Genomic DNA, 18551 nt, shown 5'->3' with positions numbered 1-18551 from the left:
CCCGGTCTGATGCAGCCCCCCCCAGCCCAATGCAGCCCCCCAACCCAACGCCGGGCACCCCTGATGCACCCGTTGTGCTTTGCAGCTCAGGCGGCTCACGTGGTGGACGCTGTCGCCGGAGCCGCTGCCCGCCGGTGAGCCCCGCGTCCCGGCCCTCCTCGTGCCTCGGTTTCCCCTTGGCTGCCCCCAGTGCCACGAGAAGGAGGGTCCCTCGCTGCAGGAGGGACGTTGAGGTGCTGGGAGGGACACRAAGCTGGTGAAGGGGCTGGAAYAGGGAYCTTACGAGGAGCTGCTGAGGGATTTGGGTCATTTAGTGTGGGGAGAGGAGGCTCAGGCTCAGTTGCTCTCTACAACTACCTGAAAGGAGGTTGCAGTGGGACGGTCTCTTCTCTGGAATAAMTGCAGATAGGACAAGAGGAAACGGCCTCAAGTTGCACCCAGGGAGGTTCAGGTTGGACATGAGGAGGGATTTGTACGGGATACAGCGGGGAAGCACTGGAACRGGCTGCCAGGGAAGCGGGGGAGTCTCCATCCCCGGCAGCGCTCAAGGAACGTGCGGATGAGGCGCGTAGGGACGCGGTTTGCCAGGTGGGATGGCAGGACCTCACAGTCGGACTTGATCTCGAGGGCCTTTCCCACCCRTAAGGATCCCGTGATTCTAGGAGGCTGCCCCTGTCCCCCGCAGGCTCCCAGGACGGGTCCCCGCGCGGCCGCTCCGGTGCCGAGGAGCCGCCGGCCGCAGCCGAGCGCCCGGCGTGGACGCGGGCGTGCGGCGCCGGCGCCCTGCTCCTGCTCTGCCTCAACGTGTTCGGCTACGCCTATTTTGCCTAGCGGGCCGCTGGCCCCACGGGGGGACAGGGCCACACGGGCAAGGCGGGATGGATTTTCTGTGCCGTGTTTGGCATGCGGGATGTTTCCACYAGTGCAACGAGCTGGGCGTTCTCAGCGGGCGGTTGTCCTGGTGCTGGTGAGGGCGGACGGGCAGCAAGGGARCCAGGAGCCCTGTCCAGGGCTCAGGGCTCGCACACGGAGGTGGCCACGGGATGGCTCCGGTCAGGCCCTTTGGAGAGGCGCGGAAGGACCGGTCCCGCTTGAGGCTTTCATTCAAACACACTTTATTAGCTCAAAACAGTAATAAAGAACAAAATATGAAAAATGATTAAAAAAAAAGCTGAGGCTTGTATGACTGGGCTCCCTTGCACCCAGGAGGACACCGGGAGCCACTGCRGAGCAACAGAGCCGGATTCCAGCAGCGCGCACGGCTCCTTGGCATGGAGCCCCGAGCACCCGTCAGCAAGCCTGGCCCTTCATTCCCAGCACCCGGAGCTCGGAATCCCACAGCCTCCCACGCGGCTGCCGCAGCGCCTCCAGAGGGCTCATCCTCAGCCCGTGGTCACCATCACCCTACCGGGTACGTGGGGTGAAGCCGCCCACATCCCAACAGGGTTTCCCYGGGATTTTGCCGTTTGCATGGGAGAAGCCTGGGAGAGCCATGGTGAAGTCCGCCCAGCCTGGYGTGGTCCAAGAGGACACAGAGGCCACAGACACGCAGGGGGCTCCTGAGAGTCCGGATGGAAGGGAGGATCCGGAGGAGCCCGTCGGGGTGGTCACTTGTGGATGGGATGGACGTAGCTGCGGGGGAAGAGGCCGACGCGCCCGTAAACCTTGCCCTGCCACCAGTTGGGGTCGGGGCAGCCGAGCACCTCGATGATGTCCCCGCGGAGGAAGGGCAGCTGGGAGCGCTCACGGCTGCAGAAGTCAAACTGCGCTTGCACGAACTTGGGTCTGCTCACCTGCGGGAAGCAGGGTGGAAAAGATGGGGAAAAAAAAAAGGTTGGGAAAGGTCTTTGAGATCATGGAGCCCCAGCGCAAACCCACGAGCACCCCAGGGCTCTCCGGTGTGGCGCAGCCGCCGCCGCGGCTCCCCGGTACCTCCCGGCYGTGGTCCCGGAGGAAGAGCTGCCGCTCTCTGGCGATGCTGGTGGTGCGGTAGAAGTCCACGAGCTCGTTGAGGGAGTTGAACTTCTCCTCCCAGAGGAAGTACTTGCCGTTGCGCTCACGGAGCACCATGAAGTGCTGCACGTGCTGCCCGTAGCTGCGGAGGGCCGGGCCGTCACCGTCACCGTCACCGTGCCCGCGCAGGGGGCCGCGGCGCCAGGGCCAGGCCCCGCGGCAGGGGCAGGGACCGGCCGCGCTGGTGACGCAGGCTCCGCGCCGGGCCCTCTCATTAGGGCACAGAACCTCCTTCTGCGCTTAATTAGAGCTCGGCAGCGTGAGAAAGCGCCGGGCCGGCCCCGGCTCCTTGCTCGTGGGCTGGGGGCCGCAAGGGGCAGCCGTGGGGTGGGTGGCGGGTTCCTGCAGCGCCCTGCACCCCAGCGCGGAGCTGCRGGGACCCTGGGGTGCCTTGGGGCCCAGGGATGCTGAGGGCGACCTGCTCCTCTCTGCTCCATGGGAGTCGCTTCCCTGGCTGCTTTTGCTCCCTCTGCATCCCGTGCTTCCGCAACCGTGCACGCTGGAGCATCCCGCATGCTCCGTGCGCATCCCATGTGCTCCCTCTGCATCCCGCATGTCCCTCTGCATCCCACCCACTCCCTCCACATCCCATGCACTCCCTCCACATCCCATGCGCTCCCTCCACATCCCATGAACTCCCCCCACATCCCACATGCTCCCTCTGCCCCCGATGTGCTCCCTGCATATCCTGCACAGTCTCTCTGCATCCAGATGCTCCCTCTGCATCCCATGCACTCCCTCCATATCCCACATGTCCCTCTGCATCCCACCCACTCCCTCCACATCCCACGCGCTCCCCGCGCGTCCCGCTTACTTGACSGAGATGGAGAACTCCCCCGGGGCGCTCTCGCTCTCGCGGATGAGGAAGGCCCCCAGGTGCCTGCGCTGCAGCAGCAGCTCCTCGGCCGCCTGCCGTGCCACCCTGCCCACGTACCACCTGCACCGAGCCCAGGGGTGTCAGCCGGGCCCGCCGCGCTCTGCGGCGCCCTTGGGTGCCCAGGGGGACAAGGATGCGTCGCGCGCAGGTTGCAACAGGCCTGGGTTGTGCCGGGCTTTAATGAGCCGGTAATAGGATTGCGGCTAATGCCGGGATAATCCCATAAATGCGCCTCGCTCCCCAATTACGGCGGCTTTAGCCCCGTGCGGGACCGCGGCTCTGCGCGTGCGGGTTGCACGGACGGGCTGCCGCGGTGCAGGGCCCCGGGGACGCTGCCCATTGCTCCGTGACAGTGTCCCCGTGCCCAGGGCCACCCCAGCTCACGGCAGCCCTTTGGGYGCGGGGATGTGTCGTGTGGATGGTCCCTGGTGCTGGTGGATGGGATGGGGTCCCGCGGCAGGCCGGTACTTACGGGTGAGGCTTSACCTTGATGTAGTTCTTGGGGACGAAGCCTTCGTTACCGTAAAGCTCGGCCTTGTACCAGTTCTGGTCGTCCTCCATGTTGAGGATCTGCGGGGACAGGAGCTGGCGTCACCCAGTGTCACCCAGCGAGAGGGGTCTGCCAAAGCCAGGCTTGGGGCTGGGGCTGCCCCACAGGAACGTGCCCCGGAGCCGGGGCCGTGTCCTTGTGCCACCCGGGACGCGGTGGCTGCCCCCMCAGCCCCGTGCGGCCCCTGTTTCCCTACAGCCAGCAGGGAGGGAAGGAGCTGGGTCTGGAGGCATCATAGGGGTGGATGGAGCCTGTGTCCCCACACATCCCAAACTCCTTGGGCATCTGCATGTCCCTGCGCATCCCTGTGTCCCTCTGTGCATTGTCCTTGCACATCCTCATGTCCCTGTGTATCCCTGTGTCCCTGCACATCCCCACATCCCTGTGCATTCCACATCCCTGTCCATGCCCGTGTTCCTACACATCCCCACATCCCTGTGCATCCCACATCCCTGCACATCCCCACGTCCCTGCGCTTCCCCGTGTCCCTCTGGCCTGGGACTCGGCACTGTGCATGAGCAGCAGGTCGGTGGGCCCCAGTCGGGACCATGCGGGAGACGCGTGCGGTGGCACYGTGACGGGCACCCCGGCTGCTGGCTCTGCCGCCCTGCTCCCCAAAACCCTCCGCGATGCCTGTGCTCCCGCAGGCCGAGCCCCAGAGAGACGCCAAGGCTGGGCACATATGGGAGTCACATCGGATCTGCGCCGGAGCCGCGCCGGAGCCGCGTCGTCCCCACGGGCTGTACCTTCAGCGTGTCGCCCTTGCGGAAGGGCAGCTCGTCCCTCTCGGCGGCCTGGAAGTCGTACAGAGCCACGGACTCCATGGCGGGGCCGGCGCCTGGGGTTGCTGCTGCGTGGGCCCGGCAGCGGTGCCGGGGCAGGAAGCGGCGTGGGCGCCAGCGCGCCGGCGCGGGCCCCGCGGCCGCCCGGAGGTGCCGGGGGAGGCRGCGGGGCCCCCTCGGACCGCCCAGTGCCACCGCTGTCCCCCTCTTGCTCCGTTATGGGGACTAGCCGCTGCCCCGAGGGAGTCTCTGATGTCTCGTAAAGGGCTGAGCTCCCGGTGTGGCCTTGGCGAGATGTGGGCAGAGGGGTTGGAAGGGATCAGGGTGGATGCGCTGCCCGCTGGGCACCTTCCTGCAGCTTCCGTGTGGAGCGTGCAGGATGGAGCAATGGCCCCGCGGGATGGTGTGTGTGGAAAATCCCCAGTCATTGCCGTGCTTTGCTGCAGGAATTAAACTGGGGAGAGCTGCGGCTCAATGCCACCAAAAGGACCTAGGTAGCGAGGTGAGGAGGAGGAGGAGGAAGCCACCACCATCTGTCCCATTGGGATGAGCAGGGCTAACGTGGAGACCGTGGGCCAGGACAGCTCCTGTGGTGACCACAGGCCCCCAGTTCTCCCGAAAATCTTGCCCTAGTTGAGTGCATGGGACAATCAAACGCCCTGTACCCCCCAGGACCCCTGCTTGTCCCAGGAGAGGCGGGATGGGAATTGCAGCCCAGTCTGGAGCTGCGCRGAGCACGGCTGTGTCCCGGCGGGGCTCCCGGCCCCGGGAAGCGGAGCCGAGGCCGGAGGAGGCCGGCGAGGCCGTGGGAAGGGGCTGGCTCCGCGCACGCTCCGTGTCACCGGCGGCGCGGGCTCGGTGCGGGGGCGCGGGGGGGGTCTCCGCGCTGGGGGGTTGCGGGACACTGGGCGGCCCCGCAGGCTCCCGGCGCTGGGTGACACCCGGCGGGACCGGAGCAGGACCGGAGCAGGATGGGGTCCTGCCAGCAGGTGGCAGCAGGGGGACAGCGGGGACAGTGTCCCGGCAGCGCAGCCCTGCCATCCCTCTCCCAGCCCCGGAGCGATCCCTTTGTTCCCTCCCTGGGGACTCGGCCAGGGGCTCGGAGGAAGSGGGCAGCCCCTGCGGCCCCTCCAAACAACTTCACAACAGGATGGTTTTGCGTTTTCCCTTTTTTCCTCTATATTTTGGGCAGCGCAGCCTGTAGCGGTGCGGGGGAAGTTGTGGYTCCCGCGGCTCCGCGAGAGCCGGGTGGCGAATCCAGGAGAGCCGGGCGGTGAATCCACACGCGGCAGCACAGGATCCTGAGCATGTGGAGCCCAAACCGCGGGCACCACTGGGGATGAACCCCCATCTCAGAGCCCACCSAGACCCTGGGGGTCTGAACCCCCACCTCGGAGCCCACGCGGACCCTGGCTTGGAGCAGTCTCCCCCGTGGCAAGGAGCCGGGTGGCCCGTGTGACCGGCGCTGGCATCACCCTTTGTCACCCTCCGGGCGCTCCAGGCTTGCTCAATCTGCAGCAACATCCTGTGTTTACCTGCCTGGCTGCAACGCCGCAGCGAGGGGAGGAAGAGGAGGGCAGGAGCCTCTTCCTCTTCCGCTGCAGCCTGGGTGGGTTTTAAGGAGGCAATTCCCGATCCTGGCTCCCCAGAGCCGTGGGGCTGCACGTGGTTTTTCCCTTTCCAGTGTTTCGGATGGAAAGCACGGCCCGATGCCGCCCCAAACTGGCCGAGAAGCCAGAGACCGAGGAGAAACGTGGTGACCCCAACAGCCAAGACAGGAGCTCCTGTCCTGGGCCAGCTCCTTGGCGCTCGGTCTCCTGATGTGAAATCACCTCTAAAGCAAAGGGACACCCTGGATTTAGCCCCATGGCGAGGCTGGATCCCGGATACCTTCCSTGACAGCTTCTTGGCTTTGGCACGGGCGCTCAGCGCTGCCTTTTGTGTCCCCAAAGCTTTGGGGAGCAGCTAAGCGCAGATCCCCAGGGAAGGGCCGCGACGGAGCGGCTCAGCCCTGAGCAGTCCCAGTGTTTGGTACGTGGGGCTGGATGCAGCCTCCCGGAAAAGGGGAAAGCGCTGCTCTGGAGGAGCCATCCYGGACACGAGGAGCGGGAGCGGCTGCCGCTGGGACACGGACACTGGGGGCTCCCGGGGGGCTTGGGGCCGGAGTGGGGRGTTGCCTGACGTGTGCGGTGCTGGTGCCCAGCTCCGGGTACSGGCACCATCTCCGTGTTGGCTCAGCGCTGCCATGGAGGATCCTGCAAGGAGCCCATGCAGGGAGGACGAGGCCAAGCCCAAAGGCAGCCACAGCTGAGCTCTATTGGCACCCTATAAATTAGGGAGATCGATACCACCAGCTGGGTTGGCCTGGGAAGAGTGGCTTGGGGCTAGGTCTGTGGCTTAGGTGCTCCCTCGTAGGTGCTCCCTCCTAGGTGCTCCTGACCGTCTGCGCAGCCAGTGATTCCCTCTGGGTGAGCTGGAGCTGAGCTCCACAGATTTGCTTGGAGCAGATGCTCCCTGGTTGGAAGCAGCCTGTGGCTGTGTTGGGATGGCTCTTTTGCCCTGTGAGTACATCCTGCTGGGGCTGGCCTGGGTCTTGGGGTCACTCTGAGACCTGCCGCTGTCCTTAGCTGAGGGTTAACCCTAGATCTGCTTTAAACTGTGTGYGTGGGATCCTGTCGTGCGACTTGGAAGTGCCTTGAGATGCCTCCAGCTGCACCTGCTGGGCTCTCACCTGGGGATGAGACTAAGAGAGCCTTAAGAGATGACCAACCACTCGGACACCTGGTCTCCAGCCTTGCYGTGAGAGCTGGTGTGGTGCTGAGCCCCTGCAGCCCATCCTTTGTGTGGGTTCGAGGTCACAGCAGGTACCTGAGCTGGGATTTCTCCATCGCTTCTTGTGGGTCCTTTTGGAGCAGCCGAGGTTGGCAAGTCACAGCGCTGCAGGGACCGGGCTCAGTGCCACCTGCCTTGCAGCGGATCAGGAGGCTGGTGGCATCTGCCACCTCCAAGGCGGTGCAGGGCTGGGTGCAGGGAATGCGCCCGCGGTGTCTGCCGGGCAGGAAATTCCTGCTCCCGGAGCCGCACGGCTGAGGCACCAAGGCCTGGGCAGCGGGAGAGCGCTGCACTTTGCTAAAACCGCTCCGTTTGGGGAAAGCGGGAGCCTGCCYTGGTTCCGAGCCAGCCTGCGCCCCGAGCAGAAGCTCCCCCAACAAGGACATCTGTTATTTTTCTAGGATTTGAAAGGAGGCGGAGGGGGGAAGGAAAGAACGAGCAGAAAGGCCGTGTCGGTGACTCAGCGTGGCGGCCGCTCTCCGGGAGTGGGAGGGTTTGGGCTGAGACGGCGCCRGGGGCAGCGCCGCCCGCTCGGCCCCTCCGTGGGGCTGGCGGCTCCGCAAAGCAGCTTTAATAATAACTATTATTAATAGTTATAGGCAGTGCTTGCGTCGTGTTGTGGCCTCTGTGCTGCTTCCTGTAGGATGCAATGGATACAAAATCCTGCAAAAAAAAGGGGAAAAGAAGGGGACTCTGTGCAACAGGTTTTGCTGCCTTTGCCAGGGCAGGTGGAGCGAGCTGGAAGGGAGGAAGAGGAGGAGGAGGCTCCTGGCCCGTCTTTCCCTGTTGTAGGATGTGCGTGTCCCCGCATCCCTGGTCCATCTAGGAGGAGGGAGCCGGGCCGCTGGAGCGGGGCCCGCTGCGGTAATTCCCATGGTGCCGGATGCACCACGAAACTGGACAGGATCCGGGCACTTCGCTCCTCTTGAAGCCGCCTATTCAGGAGAGACACAAGGAGGACAAGAGGGAGGAAGCTGAGGGGAGCCGGAGCACTGAGGGCCTCTGTTCGCTGCCGCCGACGGATGCAGGTGCAGCCGCCGCGGCCCTGGATGCTTTGACCGCCTTTTCCTGAGGGGGAAGCGGAGATGCTGCCGGAGGGATGTCCCCGGCCTCGGGTGGCCTCTCGCATGTGTTCCCGCTGCCGCCGGGGGGGCCTGGGTGTCCTCGGCTGCTGCCTTGAGGTGACAGCGCGGAGTGGAGTCTCTGAAGCCTAGTGCAGGGCTGAGCTCTCCCTCCGGTCTCCCCGCGCTGAAGCTCTTGGCCTCGTTGTTGTCCTTCCCCCAGGTCCCATCTTCAGGAAACGCTTAGAAATCAAGTGTTTAAATGTCCCTGCGCAGGACGGGCATCCCGYGTCCCTGGGGCTTGGAGCCTAAGGATGTCACCTGCCCGGGAGTCTTCATCAGCCTCAAGGGTGCACGAGATGGCAGCCGGCRGAGAGCCGCTTTCCGAGGGGAGCCAGCGGTCCTGCTGGGAAAGGCTGGTTGAGGGAAAGAACTGGATATGGGGACACATGGGGGTTTTCTTGTCCCATTCTCCTAGATACCCCCCAGTCTGCAGCTTGGACGCTCCCAATTTGGAGGTGCATCCGAGGATGCCTTTTGCAGGAGCACCTGTGGATGTCGGGAGCTCTGGTTTCCGACTCCCTCCGGGCGCTGGCCTCGCTGTGAACCGGGAGGCCCTGCCCGGAGGCCAGATCCGGAGCCACGTGGTTCCTTGTGAGTTCCGGGCGCAAGCTGCAAAGGCCGAGGCAGAGCTGCTCCGTATGGAACACCTCTCGGGAAGCATTGCACAGGGAATAATGCAGAGCAACGGGCACACCGAGCTTGCCTGGAAGCCTCTGTCAGTCCCTTGGGATCAGATTGGTGGCTTTGGTAGAGGAAACCGTAAAACGCAGCCTTCGCTTTCCAAGCAGCTAGGACCCTTCCAAGCCTAAAGCGTGCGCTTAGGTTAGCAAGGCAGGTCCTGGGAGCTTTTCCTGCCCACTGCTGACCAGTGTGGGATTTCAATGCATGAGGCTCAGCCTTATTTGGCRTTCGCTCTTACTGGTCAAGTTGTTCAGCTCCTGCGTCTCAGCGAGGGCTGTTTTTGACACAGCTCCAATCCATCACGAATGTGTCATGGTTTGCRCCCCTGGCCCCAGCACACTCAGTGACGTGCGAGCAGGAAGAGGCTTCCTGCGGCACGGAGGAAACTCACTGTCTTTAGCAAGTTGCTTTGCRATTATTTCTGAGTAAGGTTGTGGCCGCTGTGGTTTGTGCCCCAGAAAAAGCCGGGCTGAGCACAGCCAGTTCCCGGCAGTGCTGATGCCTTTCACGTCCTCTGATCACAACTGTTTGATTTTGAAGATCAGAAGAGAACAAGTGCCTCTGACTTCCTCTAATGTTTGCAAGGTCAGGGAGCAAATCCTGCCGCTCTCCGCTTTGTTCAGTTCGTAAGAATGTGGAAGCTCGTGGGAGTATTAATTATAGCCCATTAGAACCTGCTTGACCAGCCACGGTGCTCAGATGGCTGCTGAAACTTGCTCTCCTAGAAGAAGGAGATTTTTCTCCTAGGCTGATCTCYACCAAGGGAGCCTTATGGTTTCGAGGAGCTCCTTGCCTGCGGTGCTGTGCCGTTTGTATTTGCTTTGTGAAGTCCTGATGCCTCGTCTTGAATCTCCTCCAGCCACGCCGGTGACTTTTTTTTTTAATCTGCTTTCTGATTACCTAGGGGCCATGTATTTACAGCTCTGCACAGTTATTTAGCTTTTGCATTATGAAAACACCTGGGAAGGCCTGCCAAGGATGAGGTATTTTTCATAGTAGSTCAGCGACAAAGGAGGAGTTGTGACCGCAAATAGAGATATGAAAGTTGCAACTGGATTTGTGAGCCTGGGAACCGAGGAAGTCGGTTGCAGAAGTGGAAAGCACAAATCTAACTGTTGGCCCAAGCAATGCAGGGCTGGGGCTGGCTGCTGCACAAAGCAGCTTCGCTCCTTTGGTTTCATCAGGCCRGAGGAAAAACCACCAGCTTTTCAGCAGTGCTGTGAGGCTCAGCCCCACCTCGGGATTTGGGTTTAAACCTTTGGTAGGTCAAAATGCCAGCAGCTTCCAGTGTGTGCYCTGCTTCAGGGGTCCTGTCCCTGCTGCTGCCACTGTGACGGTGACACTTCTGAGCCAAGATGCCCACAGGTTTACATGCAAAGGGACAGCTCAGCTCACAGGTTATAAGTAGATGTGGGACTTCTAGAGTGGGAGATGCTCTGGGAGAAGAGCTCATGCCAAGGAAGCTCCTGCGGACCAGCCAAGTCTCCTTGTTTAGGAGCACCCTCCAATAATAATGCTGATTTTGGTTTTTTTCCCTAAATCACCAACCCAGGCCCAGCCACTGAGCCACAGAGGGGACAAGTTTCTGGAGGACGGTGGCTTTTGCTCAGCTGTTGTTCTCCTCGTCCCAGCCTTATGGGGTGACACTGCCCAGGGTGAGACTCACCAGGGAGGAGGGAGGCCAAGCCACGTGAGCTCCTTGCACAACACTGCAAGTCATCCCGGCGTTGGCCTGTTATTRGGAAGGCTGGACCGGGCTGAGGATGGGCCCAGGGCAAAAGGGAGGGCCTGGCTCCTTGGGTGACATTCTTTGGCTGGTTGAAGGAATGAGAAAGAGGAGCTCCGGAAGGGGGATGTTGTCTGTCGGTTCCTTCCTGGCAGGAAATTTTTACAGTCTGGCAGAAAGGAAGTCAAGAAAGGATAGAGCAAACTGTGCTAACCGCAAGGGAATCCTTGTCCTCCAGCATGGAGCTAGAGGCTCTGAGTTGCTGACTTGCTCTGCAGAACTGGATGGTCACTCTACGTGAAACCAACTTCACTCTGACTACTCTGGGCCTGAGACTGTTGCTCATGATTATAGAGACCCAATGTGCAAGTGCTTCCAGCTCAGAACAGGCAGCATAACAGCCACTTTGGGACAAATACATTAATTTTTATCATATTAATTTATTAATTTTTATTATATTATAGAAGACTAGCACCTCTCTGGCATGGAGTAGTGTCTTGCAGTGGCCTTGTCTGCTCTTTCTGCTGACACAGCTGTTCTCCAGCCCCTCTGGTGAGCTGGTTTGGGGAGATAAACTGGCTGAAAAGGTATCCTCCCTGTGCAAAAGCGATGAGTTTTCACCACTGATCGGATAAGGCAGCGCGGATGGGAGGGAGGGAATGGGAATGGGTGGCTGGGGGTGGTGGAGGAACGGCAGAAACCACAACACCCTGACTTAGGGCAATTAAACTGTTGTGGAATTTCACCTTAGGCTTCAGTGGGAGTTAATGTAAGCAACACCGCAGCCCGGGCTTCCCGGTGCGGCACGGGGAGAATCTGCCGCTGCGGAGCCGTAAGGAGAAAGGAATGAGGGAAGGTTCCCACAGACGAGGCCGTCTCTAACTCCGAAAGAAACCCAACAGTTGGTGATTACCCAAACTAAGCGCATTTCCACCGTCACCGCCTCTTAGGCTGTCGCTGCGGGTTCGTTTTGAGAGAAGGGCAGAATGTGCTGGCGTCGCGTTGCCGCCCCCCTTCCACGAAGCCGCTGATGTGCTCAGAAAGAGGCTGTTTTGGAAGCCTGCACTCGAGGCGTACTCATTCTGAACTCGTCAAAATGAATATTTGCATAGGAAACGGTTCTGTAAGTTTGTTTGCATCACAAATGAAAAAATAGCCCCGTGCTGGATGTAAACATGGGTGATTATGATTAAGTTCGGGCTGATTTTAGCTGAAATCAGGCACAGGTTTACTGGTATACTCTCCCCCATTCATCATAATTATGATTTTGTTTCTGTAATTGCCCTTATATAAAGAGATGCATGATTTATATAAATTCTTACATAAAGAAACTGTCAGATAAGCCAAATGAAATGTGATATGAATGAAACTATTTTGTTTTCTCTAGGCTGGTAGCTGGGGTGGTCAGACAGACCCTGTGGACCCACAGGTCTAATCCCAGCAGACAGACCGTGTGTGTTTCAATGAAATATTCATGAGTCCAGGAGGGCATCCATGGGGTGAACATCACCCCATGGAAATCTGAATATATTCCCTATTGCTCTCGGCAACGTGTAGACGGCTYGGAGAATTCAGAAGGTGGCCTGGGCTTGTCAAGAAATTTCCCGCTGCTTTGGATCTAATGATCGTGTCCATATTCTCATTATTGTCTCACCTCTTGTTTGATTAGCCAGTTTCCAAAATTAGGCAGTTTAGGGCTTAACTCCATCTTTATCCCATGTGGAAGCATACAGCTTCATAGACAGACTGAGGAATGGMGCTGGTGTGTAAGGAGGGTGCTCAGTTTTGTGATAAATGAGGCAGGTTCTCACTTAGCTACTTAATACGAGCTTAAGTGCTGAACATTAGAAACACCTTCATGGGATGATGTTAAGTCTCTATTTTTGAACTGATTGCTTTGAAGACCTATAGGTTAGGAGGGGGAAGGAAAATTGGTAATGGAGCAAAAATGACTGTGATTTAGAGATTGAATTGCATACAGCTAGAGCCATGCATCAGTATAATGAGATTCAGTCTTGTTTGGTTACAAGGACTGGAGACAGAGGCAGAAAATGTGATCCGCCAAGGCTGCTCTCAGGAAATGAGAAACAATAGAGTGAGGAAATCAAATTTCAAACTGCAGGGATATATTTATCAAGTTTGCCTTAGAATTTTCGCAGAGATTTTTGACCGCCTCCGTGCAGCTTTYTCGCTCTTTTTCTTTTTTTGTTTATTTTTTTTTCCGGCCAGCCGACATATGGCCGGAGGATTAGCTGAGCATAAAGCACTGCTGTTTGTGACCCATTTGTTAATGCGGGGCTGGGGTCAGGCAGAAGCGCCTCGTTGTTCGGTGCTTCTCAGGCGCTGTTCCTGCTGCCAGTCACTCCGCGGCCAGACGCTTGGCGCAAACTCATTAGCTAATTAGTGGTGCGTGGACGACCCTGGCGTTACGGCGGGGGGAACGGGGCCTCCTGGGGCCTCCTGGCAGCCCCAGTTTGCTGCGCTGGTTGGGTGGCCGTGGTGGGGCAGAGTCGCTTGCAACAGCCACTCCTCTCCGTATCCTCCTGCTCCCGGTGATGCCGAAAACTGGGTTTTAACCGGGTTAAAAGCAGTGACTGTGGTTGCTAATATCCCATGAGAGCCACAGGTCCATGCTCAGAGTATCTGTTTGCCCTGTGTGTGTCCCATTGCAGCCTGGTGAATCTTCACTGCTGCTGGATATCCACCAGGCACCGGTGCAGCAGCAACACTGCAGCTTCAGGTGTTAACACAGGTGCAATAATAAAAAAATGCAGTTTTACTTGGGCAGAGCTACATTTTCCTCACTTGTACTGCGCGGCTTGATGGGGTTGATAGGAAATAGGGCTTCCCTGATGCAAGTGTGCTGGTGGCAGCAGCGCTTTGCTGGGTTAGTTTATTTGTGCAGTGCAGACAGGATCCCACCTGGGATGAGCTGGATATGGAGGTGGAGTTCCCACTGTGTCTCAGAGCTGTCTGGGCAGAGCCGGGAGGGAGCTGCTGCGAGGAGAGGCAGCAGGAGTAGTCTTTTCCTCACATTTTGTTTTAAACAAGAACTGCCGTCTTGTTCTTYAGAGCTGTCAGCACCTAATCATTAGTATTAATGAACATGCGCAGAAAAATCAGGTTTCCGTACATGTGGGCACTCAGCCTTCATTTGTCCATTGCTGGGTTTTTTTTTCCCTAGAGGGAAGTCTTCCYTCAGCTCCCGCTGATAGTGTCAGATGCTTCTAGATACTTTATTTTTTCATCCAGAATTAAATTATCCTCTGCTCTCCCAGCCCAAGGTTAGCGACTAAGCCAATACCACAGCTGGCTGTGGAAGGCTTGAATTCCCAGCTACCAGCTGGTATTCGAAGCATTTGAACTCGGAGCAGCTCCAAACAAGCAGCTTGTAATGCAGTTTGCTCTGTGTGTGTTGCGCTGCAGTCCATGTTCATGTGTGTTTAAACTTGATCCATCTCATGTTGTAGTCAGGAGGAATTTTGCTGTTGACTCCGAAGGAAAAAGGTCTGGGTGGTAAGTTTGCAGTGCCGGGCCTGGCCTTCCTTTCCCTTGWGCAGCAGCATTTTATAAAGTGGACATTGCTCCAAGTTTCTCTCCTTTTATTACGTTTCAGTAAGGAGACAGTCCTTGGGAAGCGGGAGTTTAAATGGCCATTAAATGGTTTCTCTCCTGACCTGCATCAACCCCAACTGTCTCCTCAATACCGATGTCCCATTTCCTTGAATTGTCTTTATTTTTTTTATTTTTTTAGTGGGGGGAAATATTCAAGGAGGACAATAGCACCACTAACCTCCTTCAACCTGTCATCTCGGACACAGAGGATTCCCAAGGGGAAGAGCACGTGCTCCAAGGCACCCAGTTCCCATCGGGGTGGCTGCTGCTGAGCCTGGAGCTCCAGCGAGCTCCACATTGAGTGCAGTGACCATGAAGGCCTCCCTCCATTAGCGCCAGCTCCCTGCTGTGATTCCAAAGGGTCCCCAGGTGCGTAAATGCCATTATTTCGTATTGACTAATTGAGCATCGGGAGAGGGAGTGGCGTGGGAGGAAGAGAGCAGTCACCAAGAGCGCACGGTTCCGAGGGGCTGYTTTCAGTGACATGAGCCATCGTGGGGTCTATAACCCACCCCGGGCCGTGCCTTTTGTGGGGCAATACCTCCTCCTGCGGCACGGCGCTTCCCCGGCCCCAGTAAGATCCCCATCCTGGCACATAAATGAGGAGGTGGGCTCGCTCCTGCTTCCCAAAGCTGTTCCGTGCTTTCCTGCTGCTGCTCTCTAGGGAAACGCTGTGGCACCCAGCACCAAAACGTCTCCGTGGCCGTGATGGAGGCCGCGCGTGCCGAGATGCGCCCGAGACCCTGCGTATTTCCATGGGAAGAGCCAGGCCGTCTGTGTGGAGAGCATCCCGAATCAGCTCCTCCGACCTCCATTCCCAACCCGCTGGGCCCTGTGGGGCTCTGGTGGGGCCATCTGTGCCGGTGTTGGGCCGTTTTGGTCTCCTTCCGTCCATGTGGGACAGGACTCGCGGCTGTTGGGCCGTTTTGGTCTTGTTCCGTCCTTGTGGGACGGAACCCGCTGCCTGTCTCCGGTCAAGAGGTCCCTGTGGGGAAGGCGGTGCCGGTCACCCCCAAAGCCGCCCCTCATGGGGGACCTGCCCTGCTGCAACCCCCCCGGCTCGGCCCTTTCTGAGGGAAAAGGGAGTATTTTATTAGAATGAATGCGAAGGGAATCCAGGCATTCTGGTCATGCGGGGAGCTGCGCCGAGGGGAAATATCCGCCTTTATAAAGGGGAAGCAGCGTGACGCGGCGGCGCTGCGGGGTCCCGGCCGCGGGGAGCGGAACGGAGCGGATGGGAGCGGGCCGGGCCGGGGGCGGCGCCGCCGCCGCGAACGCGCCTCGGGGCCGCGCGCGCCGCCGGTTCCGCCTCCTCCGCCGCCGCCGCCTCCTCCCCCCGGCCGCCGCCATGTTGGATGGTGCGTGTGGGTGTCAAACGCAGCCAGAGGCGGCGGCTGCCGGCGAGCGAGGCGCCCCCCTGCGCGGCTCCCTCCCCGTCCCCGCCGCTCCTCCCGCGCCCGGCTCCGCGCTCCCCGCACGCAGCCACAGGTCAGTCCGGGGGGAGCCGCGGCGGGGCGTGCGGAGGGCGGCGGAAGAGCCGCCCCCCCCCCCAACCTCCCCTCAGCGGCGGGTGGGCGCGGGAAGCGGGGGCGGGGGGGGCGCTGCGCGCGCGCGGCCGTTGCGACCGTTGCGGCCGTTGGGGCAGGTGCGTGCGGGGGCTGCGCGGCCGTTGCTGCCCGGGGGGGCGTCGCGGGGGCGGCGGGGCACCCCCGGGGTGGCCTTTGTTGTCTCCGTGGGGCCGAGGGCAGCAGTTACCCCCCTCCTTTCCCCGCTTCCCGGGGTGGGCAGCGCCTGGTGGCCATTAAAAAATATTAATTAAAAAATAATAAACGCCATGAGGGATTTTTTTTTTCTCTCCCTTTATGAGGCTTTTAATAAAGTTTCGGCCTACCTGGCCCTCTGCGCGGCTCCACCTGGCCGGGGGGATGGAGCCGGCCCGCCCAGGGCGGGGGGATTGGGGCAACTTGGGCCCAAAAGGGGCGACTTGTGCAGCCCAGGGGCCCGACCCGCGCCCCCGACCTCGCCCTGGCCCTTTTCCCCCTTATTCTTTTCTTTTTATTCTTTTATTATTTTTAATGAATACAATCCATTTGGAAGGTATGGAATAGCCAATTCTTTTCAATATTATTTTTATTGTCCTTTCCTCTTTTTTTTTTTTTAAGCTTTGCCTACAGTCCATCTGATGCCATTGACGGATTTGGAGTATTCTGTGGGTTTTTTTGTGTCTGTTATTCATTTCTTTTCTTATGAAATATATTTAAACAGGAATTATCACAGGCTAGCAACAATGAAAGTTTCCTATTTAAAAGTCATAAGGCTTAATTGTAAAAAAAAAATGTTCTATTTGATCTTAGTTTTTACTCAGTTGTATCAAGGGCGTGTAATGCTTTTTTTTTTTTTTTTTCCTTTTCCTTCCTTTTTTGTGTGTGGCGTGGTCACAGCTGGCAAGCTTAGTTATATTTAAAACTTACACGATCAGGATGTGTTTTTTTTTTTTCTCTTAATATTCTAAGAAAACTTCCCAAATTACACATTTTTCATCAGGAGACTTAATGTGCTTGYTCCAGCCTACTATGTTGTGGGCATTATGGACTGCAGAGACAGACTTGAGGGGTTCAAATGGCAATTCAAACCACAAGGTTCGGTTTTATTACTCTATGTGCTGAAAGATATATTTTATGGTAATGTGGAACTCTTGCATAATTCTGTGCTGGTTTGTTGTGTGCAAGGCAAGGTCACAGAAAATTGGACTGTTAGGATGTAAAATATGAGACTTGATTAAAAAAGAATCTTGTGTTGATATCCTCAACGAAGTAAAACACACTTAGGAAGCTCTCCTAAACCTGTTTGTCTTGGCAAATAACATATCTGTCTCAGATATGGTATTTTCAAGCAAACTCATCAATGGGATTTTATTGTGGAAAAAAATCAAAACGTAGATAAATTTTGCCCCATAAACTTGAGGTAATGATAAACTAGGCAGCTATATTTTTCCAAGATAATATAGTTAAATATTTAATATATGGCATGTTATCAAAAATTGTCCATTACAAATTAACCCTGACTGTGCATTCCTGAAGATGACGTGCGATAAGGCTGCTGTGGCTACAGGTTGTGCTCCAGGAAGTTTGGCTCCCTAGTGCTCGCTGTGATTGCTCCGTGTCATAAAGTAACTACGCAGCATCCTCCCAACACGACGATGTTCCTGCTATGCAGTCGCATCTGGGACAAGATTGATTATTTTCTCTTAATGACTTGGACATAATGACGARTGGAAATGAATGCCTTCCTTTACGAAGTGTGATATAAAGTGCTTTAAAGATGGACCTTTACTCTTTGAGAAAGAAAAAAAAAATATGCGGAAGAGCAGAAAAAAWTCTAGTGTGTATAGAAACTAAATAGCTTTGGATAATATCTGAGAAAGAAAATTCCTAGCTGGAAGTTCTTGAGGAACTGGTGGTCTTGTCCTAAGAGGAGGCCAGATCTTTGGGACGTGGCCGTTGAGCAGTTTGGGTGGTGGCAGTGCCCAGGGTGTTTTTCACACCCATTACTCTTACAGTCACTTCTAATGAAGAGCTGACAAACATCTGATGTCCAGTGCAGCAGCGCTGCGTAATGGAGTGAGCGTAAATGAGCTCTGCGTGTACTGACCRCGGCGCTATTTCCATAACTGGTTAATCATGCTAACTTCATCCCAACTGTCAGCCCTTTGATTGCCTTAAAACTGAGAGCTTTAAGAAGCCTCTCTTGCTGCTATGAGATGCCAAAGGTCTAATTTCTTACTTCATAAAGATACTGGTAGGCCTTATCTTGGGACTTTTTTTCTTCTTGAACAAATGATGCCATTTTGATCAGCTTTAAGAGTAATATACTATAGAATACTTCGATATCCATGATTCTGCTTTTAGTGGATCCCATACTGAGGATGGGGAAACAAATATCAAGGCCTTTAGCGGTGGCTATCAGTGCTACCTAGTGCAGAGTACAAGTTACTGTAAAATCCTTTATTGTGTGATCGGTACTCAGGAAAACAACTTTCCAGTGTTCTAGTGCCATATTTGCAGAGTGCTAAATCATCTCTGGGGATCTTGCTAATAGAAAATGAAAGATGTCTGGTTTGTATGACTGTCTGTAATGTTCTTTTTCCACTTTGCCTCGCTCTGATCTGAGCAGGGAAAGTATTGAAATGTACTAGTATCCTGCTGTCTTAAGTGCTTCAAAGAGCTGCATTTTTCTGTGTATTTCGGGAGCCTCGCTGCTCATTAAGGAAGCATGAGACACTGTGGAGGAGAACAACGTGTGTGCTGTCCTCTAGAAGAAAACCTGCTAAGCCTAATTGTAGGCCCACTAG

The 18551-nt window shown here is 57.1% G+C and overlaps 2 protein-coding genes across 7 annotated transcripts in view; one reads left to right on the top strand and one right to left on the bottom strand.

The window, feature by feature from the left end:
- Positions 1-1388: 1388 nt before the first annotated feature.
- Positions 1389-4264, bottom strand: GRAP (GRB2 related adaptor protein). 4 transcript variants are annotated; one of them, XM_026054150.1, is made up of 5 exons: positions 4187-4264; positions 3363-3460; positions 2828-2950; positions 1879-2095; positions 1389-1793 (listed from the first exon to the last, which is right to left on the bottom strand). In XM_026054150.1, exons 1-5 carry the CDS (start codon positions 4262-4264, stop codon positions 1608-1610), a joined length of 702 nt encoding a protein of 233 aa, XP_025909935.1. In that variant the 3' UTR covers positions 1389-1607. The 4 variants fall into 4 exon arrangements, with proteins under 4 accessions (XP_025909935.1, XP_025909936.1, XP_025909938.1 ...); XM_026054151.1 differs by having other exon boundaries at positions 1389-1778; positions 1885-2095; XM_026054153.1 differs by having other exon boundaries at positions 1933-2095.
- Positions 4265-15633: 11369 nt separating this feature from the next.
- The window catches only part of EPN2 (epsin 2), a 43681-nt gene continuing 40763 nt past the window's right edge, over positions 15634-18551 (top strand). For all 3 annotated transcript variants that reach the window (XM_026054213.1, XM_026054212.1, XM_026054211.1), the window contains exon 1: positions 15634-15688. The gene's annotated coding sequence lies outside the window, so the exon portion shown is untranslated. The remainder of the gene's footprint in view (positions 15689-18551) is intronic.

The sequence above is a fragment of the Nothoprocta perdicaria genome, unplaced genomic scaffold, assembly GCF_003342845.1.
Source record: "Nothoprocta perdicaria isolate Ctin4 unplaced genomic scaffold, notPer1 scaffold_12, whole genome shotgun sequence".
NCBI lineage: Eukaryota > Metazoa > Chordata > Aves > Tinamiformes > Tinamidae > Nothoprocta > Nothoprocta perdicaria.
This window is presented reverse-complemented; position numbering and strand designations above follow the sequence as displayed.